This window comes from Varanus komodoensis, unplaced genomic scaffold (assembly GCF_004798865.1).
Source record: "Varanus komodoensis strain SLA01 unplaced genomic scaffold, ASM479886v1 scaffold18_3, whole genome shotgun sequence".
NCBI classification, from domain to species: domain Eukaryota; kingdom Metazoa; phylum Chordata; class Lepidosauria; order Squamata; family Varanidae; genus Varanus; species Varanus komodoensis.
The window spans coordinates 10,116,410-10,130,071 of NW_025335549.1; the positions used below are offsets into that span (position 1 = coordinate 10,116,410).

A 13,662-nucleotide genomic window follows, 5' to 3' on the forward strand; every position below is an offset into this window, starting at 1 on the left:
TTAATAAGAAATCGCAAGCATTGGGGAATTTTCAATGGGACCGCAGCATAATTAGTACTTTCATCTTTTAGCACCAGAGCTAGTTGGCGGAACCACAGTGCCAGTTCACTCATTTTTGTGTGTGCAAGTGCAGAGAAAACAGATTATGAATATGCATGGGTCAGTCCACTGTGGCAGAACAGCCCTCCCCCAAAAGCCACATTTATTGGTCATTCCTGCACCAGATATTGTCTCATAACACCCTCCACCTTCTTTCAACATGGTAGTGATCAGGAATGCTCATCTGAGCGGTTTTTTGATGCTATTGGTCCCGGACAAGGGCCTAAATTATGCTGTAATTTTATGATTATGCTGCATTTATATCCTGCCTTTTTTCCTCATGAGAGGAACCTAAAGTGGCTCCCAGCCTTCTCCTCCATTCCACTTTTATCCTAGCAACACTAACCCTGTGAGGTAGGTTGGGCTTAGAGTTGTGATAAAGCCTCACAGTGAGCTTCCTGGCTGAGTGAGGACTAGAACCCAGATCTCCTGGGTCCTCAGTCCAACGCGTGAAGAACAATGCTTGTGCTTTCTTCGATCACGCAGCGAGGCCCTTTGGAGGGTCAGTGGGTGCAGAAGAGACCCTGTGAAGAGACCTCTGTCTGTGTGTTGCAGAGTGTTCCTCTGCTCAGCCAGTCTGACAGCTCATGCTCACAGTGGCCGGGTGCCACCTGCTAGTGGACAGGCCCTGTGGCTGGACCAGTCCAAGGTAGGAGCATCACCTTAGTCTTCGCCTGTACCACAAGTGCAACATCCTCAAGACGGATCCCAAATTCACCATCCCTGTAATAACCAGGTTCTGCAGGGGGTGGGGGGGGGAGAGAGAGAGAGAAAGAGAGAATGAGAAAAGTGGCGGAGGTACTAGGCCTGCAGAGCATGTTCCAAGCTCCTTCCAGTGCCTGCCAAGTGCTCTTCGCATCCCGCCCAGTCTAGGGAGACCGGCCAAGCCCTTCTGGTCATCAGATTCCTTGGAGCCATTACAGGCTAGCACGGAATTTGCTTAACGAATTTCTCAGCCTTAGACTGCCCACCCTAGCAGAAGGCTTTTCCACACCAGGCTTCTAACCTGCTGCTTCCCTATTGGTGATGGAAGAGCACCGCCGGCCACCCTGAAGGCTGCGGGCACGCCGGGGACTAGTTGATGACAGGCCCGGTAACACGAGGCTCTTTGCCCTTCCCTCGTTCCCACCTCCCAGCACCTGCTGCCTGAGGAACCTGCCACTCCTGGCCTTACCGTGGGGCCTGCCCTGTCCTCTCTTACACTCTCGATCAGCCTTGACCATCGCGTGTCCCCCAGATGTGTTGGGCTGCAGCTCTGGGCATCCCTGACGATTGGCCAAGCTGGCTGGGAATTTTCAGAATCGTAGCTCAACACATCTGGACCGCACCAGTTTGGGGAAGTTTGCCGTCAGTGGCCTGCCTGACCTGATGCTGGAGTTTCCTGCCCTTGCAAGCTGCAGCCAATGAAACAGAGTGTGGGCGAGGAACTTCATAAGAAGCATCATGGGTTGGGCCCTGCTAAACATTACGGAAGAGAGGAAGCTGCTAAGCATTACAGAAGAAAGCGGTGCCACTCTCTTCGGAAGAACTCCTTCTGGACAGTTCCTTATTTTGGCAGATCTGCCCCCTTAGACCAAGTCAGACACTGAGCTGGCCGGCTCAGAAGCCTATGGCCAGCAGCGACTCTTAGGGGTTTCACGGGAGTCTTCGGTCTTTCCTTTCTGAGTCTGAACCTGAGATTTACATGGCCCGACCTTGTGCCAGGGCTTACTTGTATCTTTCCTCATCCTGTGTGAAGACGCCTTCAGCCCACCTCCACCTGCACCTGCAGCAACATCCCTTCTCTGTTCTTCACGCTGCTTCACTAGCCCGCTCCCTGTGCAAAATATTTGCTGGACAACTCTGGGCTGGTTTGCACGATCACAATGCAGGAAATAAGCAGGAGCGGGGGCTCATTCCCTGGCCGTGCATTAACTGGATCCCCTACATTGCACCACCCAAACCTGCTCGCTTTGGGGTGCAGGGAGCAGCAAGACTAAGCCCAGGCAACACGGCTTGCTTGCAGGAGTCTGAGAACAGACAACAAACTGTGGTTCTTTGGGGGCTGCTGCTCCGTCGAACAAGCCATGCTGCCTTGGTTTGGGTGGCATCGCAAGCCCCACCAGGGAGAGTAAGAAGGGAAACCTGGCCAGCACGCAACCAGCACTTGTGCTGGCGTGGACAGGTACACCTGGGGTCCCATTTGGGGGCACCAGGAGAGCTCTAGGAGGAGGAAGAAAGGCAGGGGAACTGCAGCGGCCATGGCTGTGCAGCATCAGGGCTTGAGAAGAGCAGGTAGCACCTACCTATGGAGGTGAACATGCCCTTATCCAAGGGTATGTTGTTGGACTGGAAGCCCACAGGCCCTGGAGGAGAGAAAATGTGTTACTGCTGTTTCCGGAAGCAGCTGGAGAGATCGAGGCGGCCCAGAGCCCACAGTGTGCTGCAGCAGCGGTGCCTAATGGGCGCACCTAGCCACTGCCCAGAGGACTACCGAGGCAACCTGTAAGCTGCTGCCTTGTGCAAAGTCAGACTGTGGGTTGCGCCAGGGTTTTCCTCCGCTTGGAGGTGCTGTGGATTGGACCTCGGACTGTCCCGGACAGGCCTCTGCCTGCGCTTTTTCCTCTCCAGCAGACCGGGACAGACCCTGCGCAGCACCGTCCTTTACTGGAGCTGCTCAGGTTACAAAGCATAAATCGCAATCTTGATCCCTTTGCAACGTGGGAATAGCGCCTGCCCAGGTGAAGAGTTTTAATCAAATGACACAGCCCCTCCTTCCCTCCCTTTCAGAAAGATTCCAGCTCCACCTTTGGGGGCTCCGCTTTGTGAGGGCCAGACAGAGGGAATGCCGGACACTTCTTAATTGGTTTGCTTGCCTTGCCTGGCATCTCCTCAAGAAACACCCCCTCCACCTCCTCCCCACCTACTTCTGAAATGTCTCTCCTTTTCCAAGGAAGTCTGGTTTTCATGCTCTGCGTATTTTCGTTTCATAACCTCGAAACTGTAGCATCATCTGCCTACCTCTGTCCCTCCGCCTCTTCCTCTGCTTCTGAAGAACTGATCTGGGGCAACTGCGACATGAGAATGTTACGCGCCCCCCTCTACAGGTACCTTCTGCAGGTAAAACAGGTGCTCTGCCCCTGATGCGGACATGGGTCCTGCACCTTTCAAGGCTGCATGGCAGGCAGATCTCCAGCGGGAGAAGCCTTCTCCATCATTGCCTTCTCCACCTTTTTATTTAAGCGTCATTTTAATTGTTAGTAGTGTTTGCTTATTTTATCTGGCCAGGGTGACTTATTTTATATTGTTACTTATTTTATATAGTTACTTCTTTATATTGTTATTTTTTGTATTTTAACTTTATGTTGTGAGCCGCCCCGAGGCTTCGGCGAATGGGGAGGCATAGAAATGTTTTAATAAATAAATAAATAAAATAAATTGCCCAGGTTCTCAAAGGCAGGAATCTGCCACATACTGAGCCAGTTGCTGGCTCCATCTCCAAGCAGAGCTGGCTGACTTCTGGGCATTTGTCAGAAGCAGCTGCCAGTCAGTGCTGACAGTACTGGACTAGATGAACCATTCACCTGACAGTATAATGCAGCTTCCTACTGGAATAGGCAGTGCTTAGAGCAGGGGCAGGCAATGCGTGAGCATCCAGATGTTTTGGTGTACAACTCCAACCGTCCTTTACCATGGAATCTGCCAGCTGGGCTGCTGGGAACTGCAGGCCAAAACTTCTGGAGACCACAAGTCACACCTGGTTCAGAGTGACTGCAGTATTCAGCTGCTGTTGGGAACTGGTCTATATCTTAGTCTATCTTTAAAATGTTTGCTTTTTTACTCTTAGTCATTAAAAAGCAGAGCAGCACAGCCCGGCCGACCACTTACATTCATGAACAGACAAGAAGTTGCCGATGCCGTGTCCAGTCCCATGGCCATAGTTGAGCCCCGCTTCCCAGAGGGGCTGGCGAGCCACGGCTTCCACCAGTCTGCCTGCAATGGGACAGTTGTGCTGAGAGTCGGCAGGAGAAACCTCTTGGGTTGCCCGTACCTGGTGTCCTTCTTGCTCCCCAAATGCCCATTCCTGTGCTGAGAGGACGAGGCAGTGGACCTTGCTAAAAGAGCCCTCCCAGTTGCCATGGGTCAGGTTCGTCCCCCATGTATTGCGGCTCGGCTTCCGGGCTCTGCACTCCATCAGCAGAAGGGAAGACAAATTGCCGGCAAATTCTCACCTGTGATAGCAGAAGGCACCAGCTAGCACTGAAGCGAGGGCTGGGAGGAGAACCCCAGCAGGTGTGCCAGCTTTTCCTGCTCTTTTGGTTGCTCCCTGTCCCCAGATCCTCACCTGACGTCCTGGGTGGAAAAACAAGCCTGGACAGGTCAATGTTCCCCATCAGTACCCGTGTGTAGGCATCCTAAGGGGCAGAAGAACAAGAGAGGAAATAAAACTCTGTCAGAAATGAAAAAAGATTCGCAAAAAATCATAGAATCCAGAAGCTTTTCTAAGCAAGGCTGTCAGTTGGCTGTATCTGCTGTATGTACTTGGTTTCATCCCAAAACTGAGCTCTCCCAAGAGAAAAAACGTTGGGATATACATATAATGTAATATTAATAACCAATAGCTTTGACAAGGGACAAGGGAAATGTGAAATTTATTTGTGGAAGTGAAGGAAAGCAAGTCTTCTTCCTGTGTATTTGTACTACTCTGCTACAGCACCGCATCCACCGAGGGTTATATAGTGGAAAAGCAGGAGAGGAAATGCTTCTCTTGTGGCGCTTGGATCTCAGATTTATGATGAAACTGTAAGGGAGATGCAGCAGAAAAGGCTCGTGTAGGAAAAACAGGTCAGAAGCGCAGAACAAGGGGAAGTGTTAGTCCTTGAGGCCTGGAAGCAAGGGCCATTTACCTGGGAAGCGCTTTGCTAATATGGTGTGGGTGCCGTTCACTGCGGCAGAGAGTTCGCTACACTCCTTGTCCCCGAGGGATCAAAATAACTGCACTAGGGAAGCAACAGTTAAATTCCCAAGGTAAGAAAAGCAGTTCTAGTTTTGGTGTCGTGAAGTCCCGAAACAGCTCCTGCCAAAGCAGGATGGCCGGATGATCATACATCACTCTATAAAAATTGGCCAGACCACAGTATGTGAGGCAAACATATAGCTGAAATTTTAAAAACCATCGGGACATGGTCTCTCCTCCAACCCACAGGGGAGCTAGATCACCCAGAATGCTCTGTGTTTTTGTATGCATAATCTCTTGCTTCTTCCCCAAATAAAAATGACCCCCCCCCCGTTGCTGTTGTAAAAGATCACAATCTGTTTCATTAAACTTTCCTCCTCTTGTGGTTTGGAAAGCCAGTTGCTGAGTGAGAGGCCGAGTTTCAGTTCAGCCCAATGCACTGAAAACCATCAGTTGTTCAGCTGTTCTGTTGTGTCCGACTGTAACCGATCCCATGGCCCAAATCTCGCCACATTTTCCGATCCCGTGCCACCTCTTTCAGCTGAGCTATGCTCTGGCTGCATCCTTACTGATGGAGCCTAACCACCTCGCTCTTGGGTGACCTGGTTTTCGTTTGCATTCCAAGCATTCTATCTTTTTCTAATGAACTTGATTGCATGACGAGGCCAAAATAAGCGGGTCTCAGCTTTGTTATCTTGCCGACCAGGGACGTGTCTGATTTGATACGCTCCAGCACTGGCTTGTTCGTGACTCTCGCTGTCCGGGAAATGCGCGGGAGCCTCCGCCAACACCACAGCTTGAATGAGTCAATTTTCCTCTTGTCTAACTTTTTCATTGTCCGACTTTCACAACCATAGTCTGCTATAGGAAAAACGATCACTCGGACCAGTCTGCAGTCGGTTGCCAAGCTGCTGTTCTTGTTTTTCCACTCTTGATTCACGCTTGTCATTGCCATACGACCTAGTGAGATCCGTTGCTTTATTTCTGGACTGCATTCACCACTGCGAGTAATCAGCGGTGTTCCGAATTGTGCTAGGGAAAGCCTTTTGATCCTGCTGCTATTAGAAAGCCACCTCTCACTTGGTACCAGATAAAGGTAGAGAGATCTCAGGCACATGGCTTCTGCAAGGGAAGGAGGACCCCACCTGGCGTGGCTGTTGCTGGGACTCCTACAGAGGAATTGCAGAGGTAAGCCAGCAAAGATTGTGCCCAAGGTGAACCTCACTGGACGCATGAGGGGGTCCCTGTATGCCAAGGCCTTCCCAGCAGCAGTGAAATAAAAGAAGGGCGAAGCAACCCAAGCGTGACCTGGGGGAAAGGCAGCAGCTAGAAAGCAGGTGCAGAGGTGCTCAATCCAGGTACGCCTTTGATTGCAGCCTTACCTTCTGCAAAGCCGTTGGTTCCCCCCAGTGGACAGTCCGGGTTATGTCGGTTGTTCCATCGCTTTCATAGAAGGAAGAGGGAAGGAAGGATCGTCAGGGCTGATCAGTAGATGGAACTAGTTGGCTCCTTAGCCCCAGGGACATGGCGGGTATATGCAGATCCTTGAGGGAGGTGGCAGTTCTTGCTGTCCATCAACCTCTCCTAACGTGGCTCTGTCCAGATGTTTTTGGACTCCGACTCCTATTAGCCCCAGCCAACTGGGCCATGACTTGGAGCTGATAGAGGTTGCCATCCAAAACTTCTGGAGGGTATCAAACTGCTCTACATTGTACCCAAGCAAGGTTCCTGTTTTTAGCAAAGCCTTTTGAAGCAAAAGGTTTGGGTCCTTTTTCTAGGTACCACAGAAAGTGTAGTTTTTTTAAAAAATGTATCCTATTTATACTCTTTAAAAAATGTTATTCCCTTGTGATGGAAGTCTCATGTTTTATTTGATTCCTATTGTGTAAGCTTATTGCAAACATTTTTTTGCAAAAGTAGCTTGCAACATCGAATGAAACGAACCCAACACTGCATGAGGTTGTTGTCTAGACACACCCGGAGTGCTTCCCCAACAAGAGAAACCCCCCTGCCAAAGGCAGGCACCCAAGAGAAGCGACGGGGCACCCCATACGCACTAATACTGGCCTCCAGAGTCCACCAGGTACATTTCATTCACAGACAGGGAGCGGCTGGTAGTATTGGATGGGCTAAAAGAGAAACGGAAGGCATCAGAATTGGCATGCTGGGATAGGCCAGGGTGAGCAAATCAGGCTTGAGGGCCAGATCTAGACCTCCTCGGGTCTCCTGTGGTTCTTCGGGGTCTCTGGATGGCTACAGCAGCTTCCCCGACTGCAAGCCATTGGCTGCTTTCCCATGGTTTGCGCATTTTCCTCAACCTAAAGGGTTGGGTGCTTCTCCTAAGGTTTGGCTTCTGGAAGGAAGAGCTTTAAGTTCATAACAGGTGGATATTCGTGAATGTGTGTGTGTGTGTGGGGGGGTGGGCTCTATTCCTTTCACCTCCGCTGTAGTGTGCCCACCTTCTCTCTCACACACACATGGTTCCCCAGCACCGCCTTAGGTGATGGGTGTTCCTAGCTCTGCATTCAGGAGCCAGCAGTTCCAGAGGAATCCAAACACAGAACCAGAAAGTCTGACACACACTCACTAATATTAAATACACACAGAGAGAGACTCTTTCTTGGCACAAACTGCAAGAAGTCTCGCAGCATCTTGAAGCCTTGCAGATTTATTACTGCACAAGCATTCATGGACACTGTTTACTTACAGAATAATTCGTGAGAGTCCTTGAAAACATGTGCTGTAACAAGTTTGGCATAATGCATTCACAGCAAAATCAATGAGACTTATACCATGTGAAATTAGTCTTTTAAGGTGCCACAACTACCCCCCGTGGAAACTGTTTCTCAGAATTTACTCTGGGACTCCAGGGGCCTTTAAGGGAAAAGTTGCTTGGAGCATATGGCCCAAGTTACGGGATCAGACCCAAGCCTTATAGTGGCCTATAAGTGGCCTACGGGATCATTTCTTTCATGCATTTTAGGTGGGTAGTGGGGGAATCACTGGGCTGGCTCGGGCAAGAGAGCTGTAAGGAGGCTCTTGCGCTCTCTCCTGGGAGACACACACAGCAGAAATGCACGGGCCTTCAAGCGCACAAACCACAAACCTAAAACCGAGCACAGAACTTTTACTTCCCTCCTTTCTGCTCCGTGCACAGCCCTGCCAGACGCGTGCTCAAAGGATTTATAGGCTTGGAGCCCTGGGTATCTCGAGCCACTTTCTCATGGTCGCAACATCAGTTTCAAACCATTCCCATCGAAAATGCAAGTAGCAGAGCCCAGCGGCGCAGAGGTTGTACGGACACATTGCAACCAGTTCTTGTAGGTGTGCCTGCTCCTAGAGCAGCCCTTTCATCAAGCTTCACTGTCCATTCAAAACCAAGTCGCCCCAAAATACTTTGCATTGCAACAGAGAGCAAGTCTGCACACAGCAGGCAGGCACCTCTTGCCTCTTCCTTTCACGCACAAGAATTTGGTCTGGGAGGAGTGCTGAGACGGAAACGGCCTCTTCCCCAGCAACATTTCGCGCTTCCTTAGAGAAAGCAACATCCTGCTTTGATGTTTTGCCCCACCTTTCTTGTCTTAGCTATGCTGTAGCTACTCCAGCAGTTACCTGCCACGATTTCCGTCTCTGCATCTCATACCTGTAATGGGCCAGAGCTGCATTCAGTCCACTTGCAGAGATTGTCTCAAAGCTGGGCCCACGGCAGTACAGCTCTTTCCTGTAGGGAAACAGGAAATATCCTGGATTCTGCCTCTCTTTGCTCTCTGTATAGTAACTGGCACACACCTAATGCCTGCTGAAACGCTCAGCATCCTCAGAAGGACCTACTGGCATGTGCTCAAAATGTGACCTTCTCAACTACACCTCTGTCCCACCAGGTTGGTCTTACCTGCCTGCCATGTGAAGCTTCCCACAGTGCCCCGGGAGGATGCTACATTTGGTGCATTGTGGGAGAATCAAAAGCGTGGGCAGCTGCAGCCACCACACTTGGTAACCCCAACAATGGAAGCAGCTAGCTGACAACAGCCCTTTATCAGGACCACCCCCGCAAAAAAAAAAAAAAAGAAAAAGAAAAAGATACAAGGTAGTCCTGCTTAGGTCTTCAACAATGTACAACCAAGCCATTATTGCTTCCTGCAACAGTCTGACTTCCACACCAAATGGTACTGCCTAAGTCACAGAGCTGGGAAGGCCCTGGGAGTTACAACCCAACGTATCTGGGGAGCTGCAGGTCGGGGAAGTTTGCTGGAACTCCTGAACTGCACTGCATGTGGTTTTCAGCTCTGCTTCATCGGCTGCATTAGTTTCTCTGGAATAGTCTGTGCACTACCGATTGCTCCTTGAATAGTTATACTAGAAAACAACCCCCACCCCAGCTATTTCACTGTCCCAGTTTGGATCCAGCACCTGCCTTCTTGCACTGGAGCCTCCTTGCTTCTTCCCTGGAGGCCCTTTTCATGTTGTCTATGAGCCTTTCCAACCAGTGGTCCTGGAACTCGGGGCTGGGGACCAAAGTCTGTTTTCCGAGAGTCTCAGTTGGGCCTCCGAGAATTCCTCACCACTCCCTTTCCTCAGTCACCAATCCTTTGCTGGTTTCCCAGCTTCGGGACATTTTCCTCCGGGTATGTCAACCCTTCCTGAAGCTCAGTTACTGGCAGGAATTGCTTTTTGTTCAACTGTGCTGCTAGCTTTGGCCCTGCCCCGGTGCCTCGCCCCCAAAGCTTCTCAGAAATGGAATTTGGCCCCGTGGCTGAAAGAGGTCCAGGATCCCTGCTTCAAGCATTGCTCAGGACCATCCCTCCTTAGACTTACCTCCGCAGCTGGTCCACGTAGCGTGCGCCAGACATTTCGGTCACAGAACCAGAGGGAACGTTCTTTTCCAGCCAGACCAAGTACTGGATCAGTGCGACCGCGTCTCGTATCTAAGAGGACCCCAAGCAAAGAAGGGTGGATGTGGACGGCAGTTATTTATCTCTGTGCTCTTGCACCAGGATGAGGTCGTGAGGATGGTGATGAGGAAAGAGGCTGAATTGCCAGCTTCATATGGTACAGCTTCGATCCACATGTTCCCTTTGTGCTGCCTGTTTTGACAAGACCCTGGCAGAACCTGAGCTAAGATTCACTGGGCTGAGGCCCAGGAAGTATTCCCACTCCTAGCGCTCAGCCTGAGAGGTCATCAAGGAAAGAAAAAGCCTCCGATGGATTTAATTCTCCTTATAAACATGGGCTAGGAGTCCTGCAGGAGAGAAGGCAGCTGGCAGTGTGTGCGCATTTTGAGTGGGAAAGTGGGCAGTTGGGAAGTTAACCACACACGCTGGCAGAATCACACCTGCCGCTCCTGCAGCCAGAGTCACTCTTTTGGAGGAGCAAAACAAATGCCTCTTGACGCTTTATGTGCATGTGTGGACCCTGACCCAGAATCTCGGCAGACTACGGTTGTACCAAATGCGATTCTGCTTAGAGAGGGGGCCCATTGAAATGAGTGGACAACACGGGCTCTCTTCTCCCCACCTCGCCTTGCCGCACCCTTTTTCCTACCTCCGTCCTTTCATGCCTTTTTTGCTGAAGAGTTCTGTTGCACTCTAAAGCCCCGTCACATCTTTGCGACCTGTGGCCTGGCCCCTTCTGTTGGTCCTCACACCCCCGTGCCCCGTCTCTGCTTCCCTGCTCACGGAAGGCTTACGTACGTGGGCCGCCCGCATCAGCTCTTGCTCCTTGGGGTTCTTGGATGCCTTGGTGATCATGACAGGGGAGAACTGATCTTCTAGGACCTTTGCCTGTGGGACAGGAAAGCAGGAGCCATGTCAACAGGCCTTTCCCAGGCCCCTGGGGGCTGCAGCTGTGACACTACCCCGAAGCAGCCCAGTTGGGGACAGGCTGTTCGAGTCCTTCCTTCGCAGAGCCGTTTGCATAATTCCTCTCTTATTATGTGCTTCCTGGATGTGCTGGTTCCCACAGGATGCCTTAAAGCTGCTCCATGCCTGGATGTCTGCCTTTTTCCTCTCATAAACCTTGGTTTGGGGCAGGGATGGGTAACACTGCTCTCAGAGCCTGCTTTCCATCCACACACTCAGCAATAATCACTGTGAAGCAGCAGGCGTAATTAAGGTACGAAGAGTGCAGGCCAAGGTCAGGAACCGGGCAAGCCAGGAACGTGGTCATGAATGAGCGGAGGGTCAGGAACCAGGAAGACCAAGAGAGGAGCAGGCATTTCACGACAGGATCCCCAGCAAGGGTCAGGCTAGGTCCAAACAGGGAATCCTGCTCTCCCGCTGGGATTCCCAGCTGGCCCTCGTCAGGGGCTGAGAGCTCCAGCAGGGCCTGGGACGGCTCCCACAAATGCTGAGACTCTGGGCACTCTGGTTCTGGCTACCGGATGGAGCCCTGGAGCAGCCAGAGCATGACTTTGCTCCGGCTGCTCTCTTCCTCATCCTCTCGCTGCTGCCTTCCTCATGCTTCCCACGCCATCTTGATCTGGGCTGGAATGAGAAGCAGGCAGCAGAGGCAATGCGGAGAAGCAATTCAGGGAGCTTTGGGTAGGGGTCCTCCGTAGGTGCTTGGTCACGCCTACCCTTTCGTTGTCCGCAGGAGGGCTGAGATGCTTGTGCTTCTCTGAGATGATGCTGGATGCACCATCATCCCTGACCTTTGGAGCTGCTGGCTGTAGCTGATGGGAGCTGGAGTCCAGCAACTCTGTGAAGCTGCAGGCTTCCCACCCCTGGCCTGCAGCCACTGTGACTGGCAGTCCCTGAAAGCCCCTGCTGAGCCCTCTCAGAACTCTCAGTATCAAATGTGCGGTACCCACGATATTTGGCTCAGTGCTTCCTTTTGTTCTGCCTTCCTTTCGTTCCAGGCAGATCCACGCTCCTGCGGTCACACAGCAGGGCGATTTCCCTTCTTGAAGCCAGACCTGCATTCCTGCAACAAGGGAGCCGAGCCTCTGGGGAGAAGCATTGCCAAATGGGAGACGAACAGTGAATGGGCAGTGGGGACCATGATGAGGAGGAGAGAGCCAGCCTGCTCAGAGGGGGGCGTCCTGGGAGAGTCCCCTGAAATTGGGATCTGGCCTGATTTTCCTCCTGCTCTTCCCTGCGGGAGGAATCAGAGGCTGTGCCCTCCTGATGCCAAGCCTTTCTCCTCTGCAGTGGCAGAAAGATACCTTTCAAAGTGCAGGTAGCTGATCCTGAGAGCTCCACTATCCACCGTCCTAAGGGAAGCCCCAAAATTCAGGCAGCTGTGTTGGCCTGCCTTAACAGACCGGATCAAGCAGTTTGCATCTCCACCAGTGCTGTAAGTCTTTTGTGAAGAGCTTCTAAGGACAAACTATGGGTTTTTCATGGTTAATAAGCCATGGTTTGTTATCATGTCTGTGTTTGCACAACACAACAACCTATGATTCAACAGCAAGCCACACTCAAGCCATGAGTCCAGCCAAATTCATTCCCTCTCTCCAGCAACTGCGAAAAATGCAGCGAAGCTTTGCCGGAGCAGGGAATTCAAGAGGGGCAGATGGTATCCTTGCCCCTGCTCATGGACAAGCATTCACGCTGCTCCTCCATCAGCCTGGTCTCCACCACTCTGTCCCCCCATCTTCTCTGAGCCCACCCGGCTCTTCTCTCTTACCAAGGGGATTTCTCTGTAGAGAGCAATGTTGGCGTACTCCGTTCCAATCCAGATGCGAACGCCGCCCTGCTGGGCGTAGCTTCTCAGGCTGGCACTGGCTTGCTTGTACTCCTCCATCCGCACACACAGGGGCCCCGGGCACTCAGCAGTCAGTGACTGCAGGGCCTCCGCACTCAGTCGGCTCTGGTTCACAAAGAGGCTGTGGGCAAAGCCAAAGGAGGCCAGAAGAGCAACCAGTTGGAGGAGATAATTTATCCGCTGCATTTCTATCCCGTCCTTCCTCCAAGGAGCCCAGAGCAAAATACTTCCTCACTCTCCATTTAACCTCACAACAGTCTTGCAAGGTGGGACAAGCTAAGAGCTGCTGATTGGTTGAAGCTTAGGGGCTGCATAGGGGTGAGAATGCAGGCCTCTTTTATCTGAATGCCACTGTCTGTGCTACGTCCCACTGGGCTGGTGACAGAGAGGAAGGAGTTTGCTCTGTGTGTGGGTGGCATTTCTTTTATGCACTGGTGCCACTTTTCCTAGCCAGGTGAAAAATGGCCAAATGTTAACAGTTCATTTTGCATTTAAAACAGGGGAATCAAACCTCTTTCAGGTGATCTCAGGTGAGAGCCACGAAGCTCTGAAACTCTACCTGTCCTGCAAAACTGCTGTCTATGGGCACTTGCTGAAATAAACTTCAGCACATATGTCCATTTGTGCTTTTTTTTGTCCTGTGAGCCTGATCTTTCTCTGGTCAAACTCAATTTCAGAGAAAGCTCAAGGGCCACATTCTAGGGATGGAGGCAGCTGAAGGCAAAAAGGCAAACAGCCAGAAACATTAAAAAAAAAACCCCAAAAAACAGCTTATTTGAGCATAGAACTCTTCTTGCCAAAAACGGAACCTGGAGGGAGGCATGCCAACCTTTCAGAATGTGGGAGGGAAAAACTGACAAGGGAAGCCATCAGAGGATGGGTGGTACGGGGACAGGTGGCCAGCTGGAGAACCCCGGAGGGCT

At 51.5% G+C, this 13,662-nt stretch overlaps 1 protein-coding gene across 1 annotated transcript in view; it reads right to left on the reverse strand.

Annotated features, from left to right (window-relative positions):
- XPNPEP2 (X-prolyl aminopeptidase 2) overlaps positions 1 to 13,662 on the reverse strand; it is a 33,342-nt gene that overhangs the window by 2,019 nt on the left and 17,661 nt on the right. The window contains exons 10-19 of the mRNA XM_044427552.1: positions 12,662 to 12,860; positions 10,726 to 10,815; positions 9,851 to 9,960; positions 8,679 to 8,756; positions 7,093 to 7,164; positions 6,418 to 6,478; positions 4,424 to 4,493; positions 3,967 to 4,071; positions 2,385 to 2,444; positions 762 to 838 (exon numbers count right to left, since the gene is read on the reverse strand). Coding sequence (XP_044283487.1) covers positions 762 to 838; positions 2,385 to 2,444; positions 3,967 to 4,071; positions 4,424 to 4,493; positions 6,418 to 6,478; positions 7,093 to 7,164; positions 8,679 to 8,756; positions 9,851 to 9,960; positions 10,726 to 10,815; positions 12,662 to 12,860 — 922 coding nt within the window. The remainder of the gene's footprint in view (positions 1 to 761; positions 839 to 2,384; positions 2,445 to 3,966; positions 4,072 to 4,423; positions 4,494 to 6,417; positions 6,479 to 7,092; positions 7,165 to 8,678; positions 8,757 to 9,850; positions 9,961 to 10,725; positions 10,816 to 12,661; positions 12,861 to 13,662) is intronic.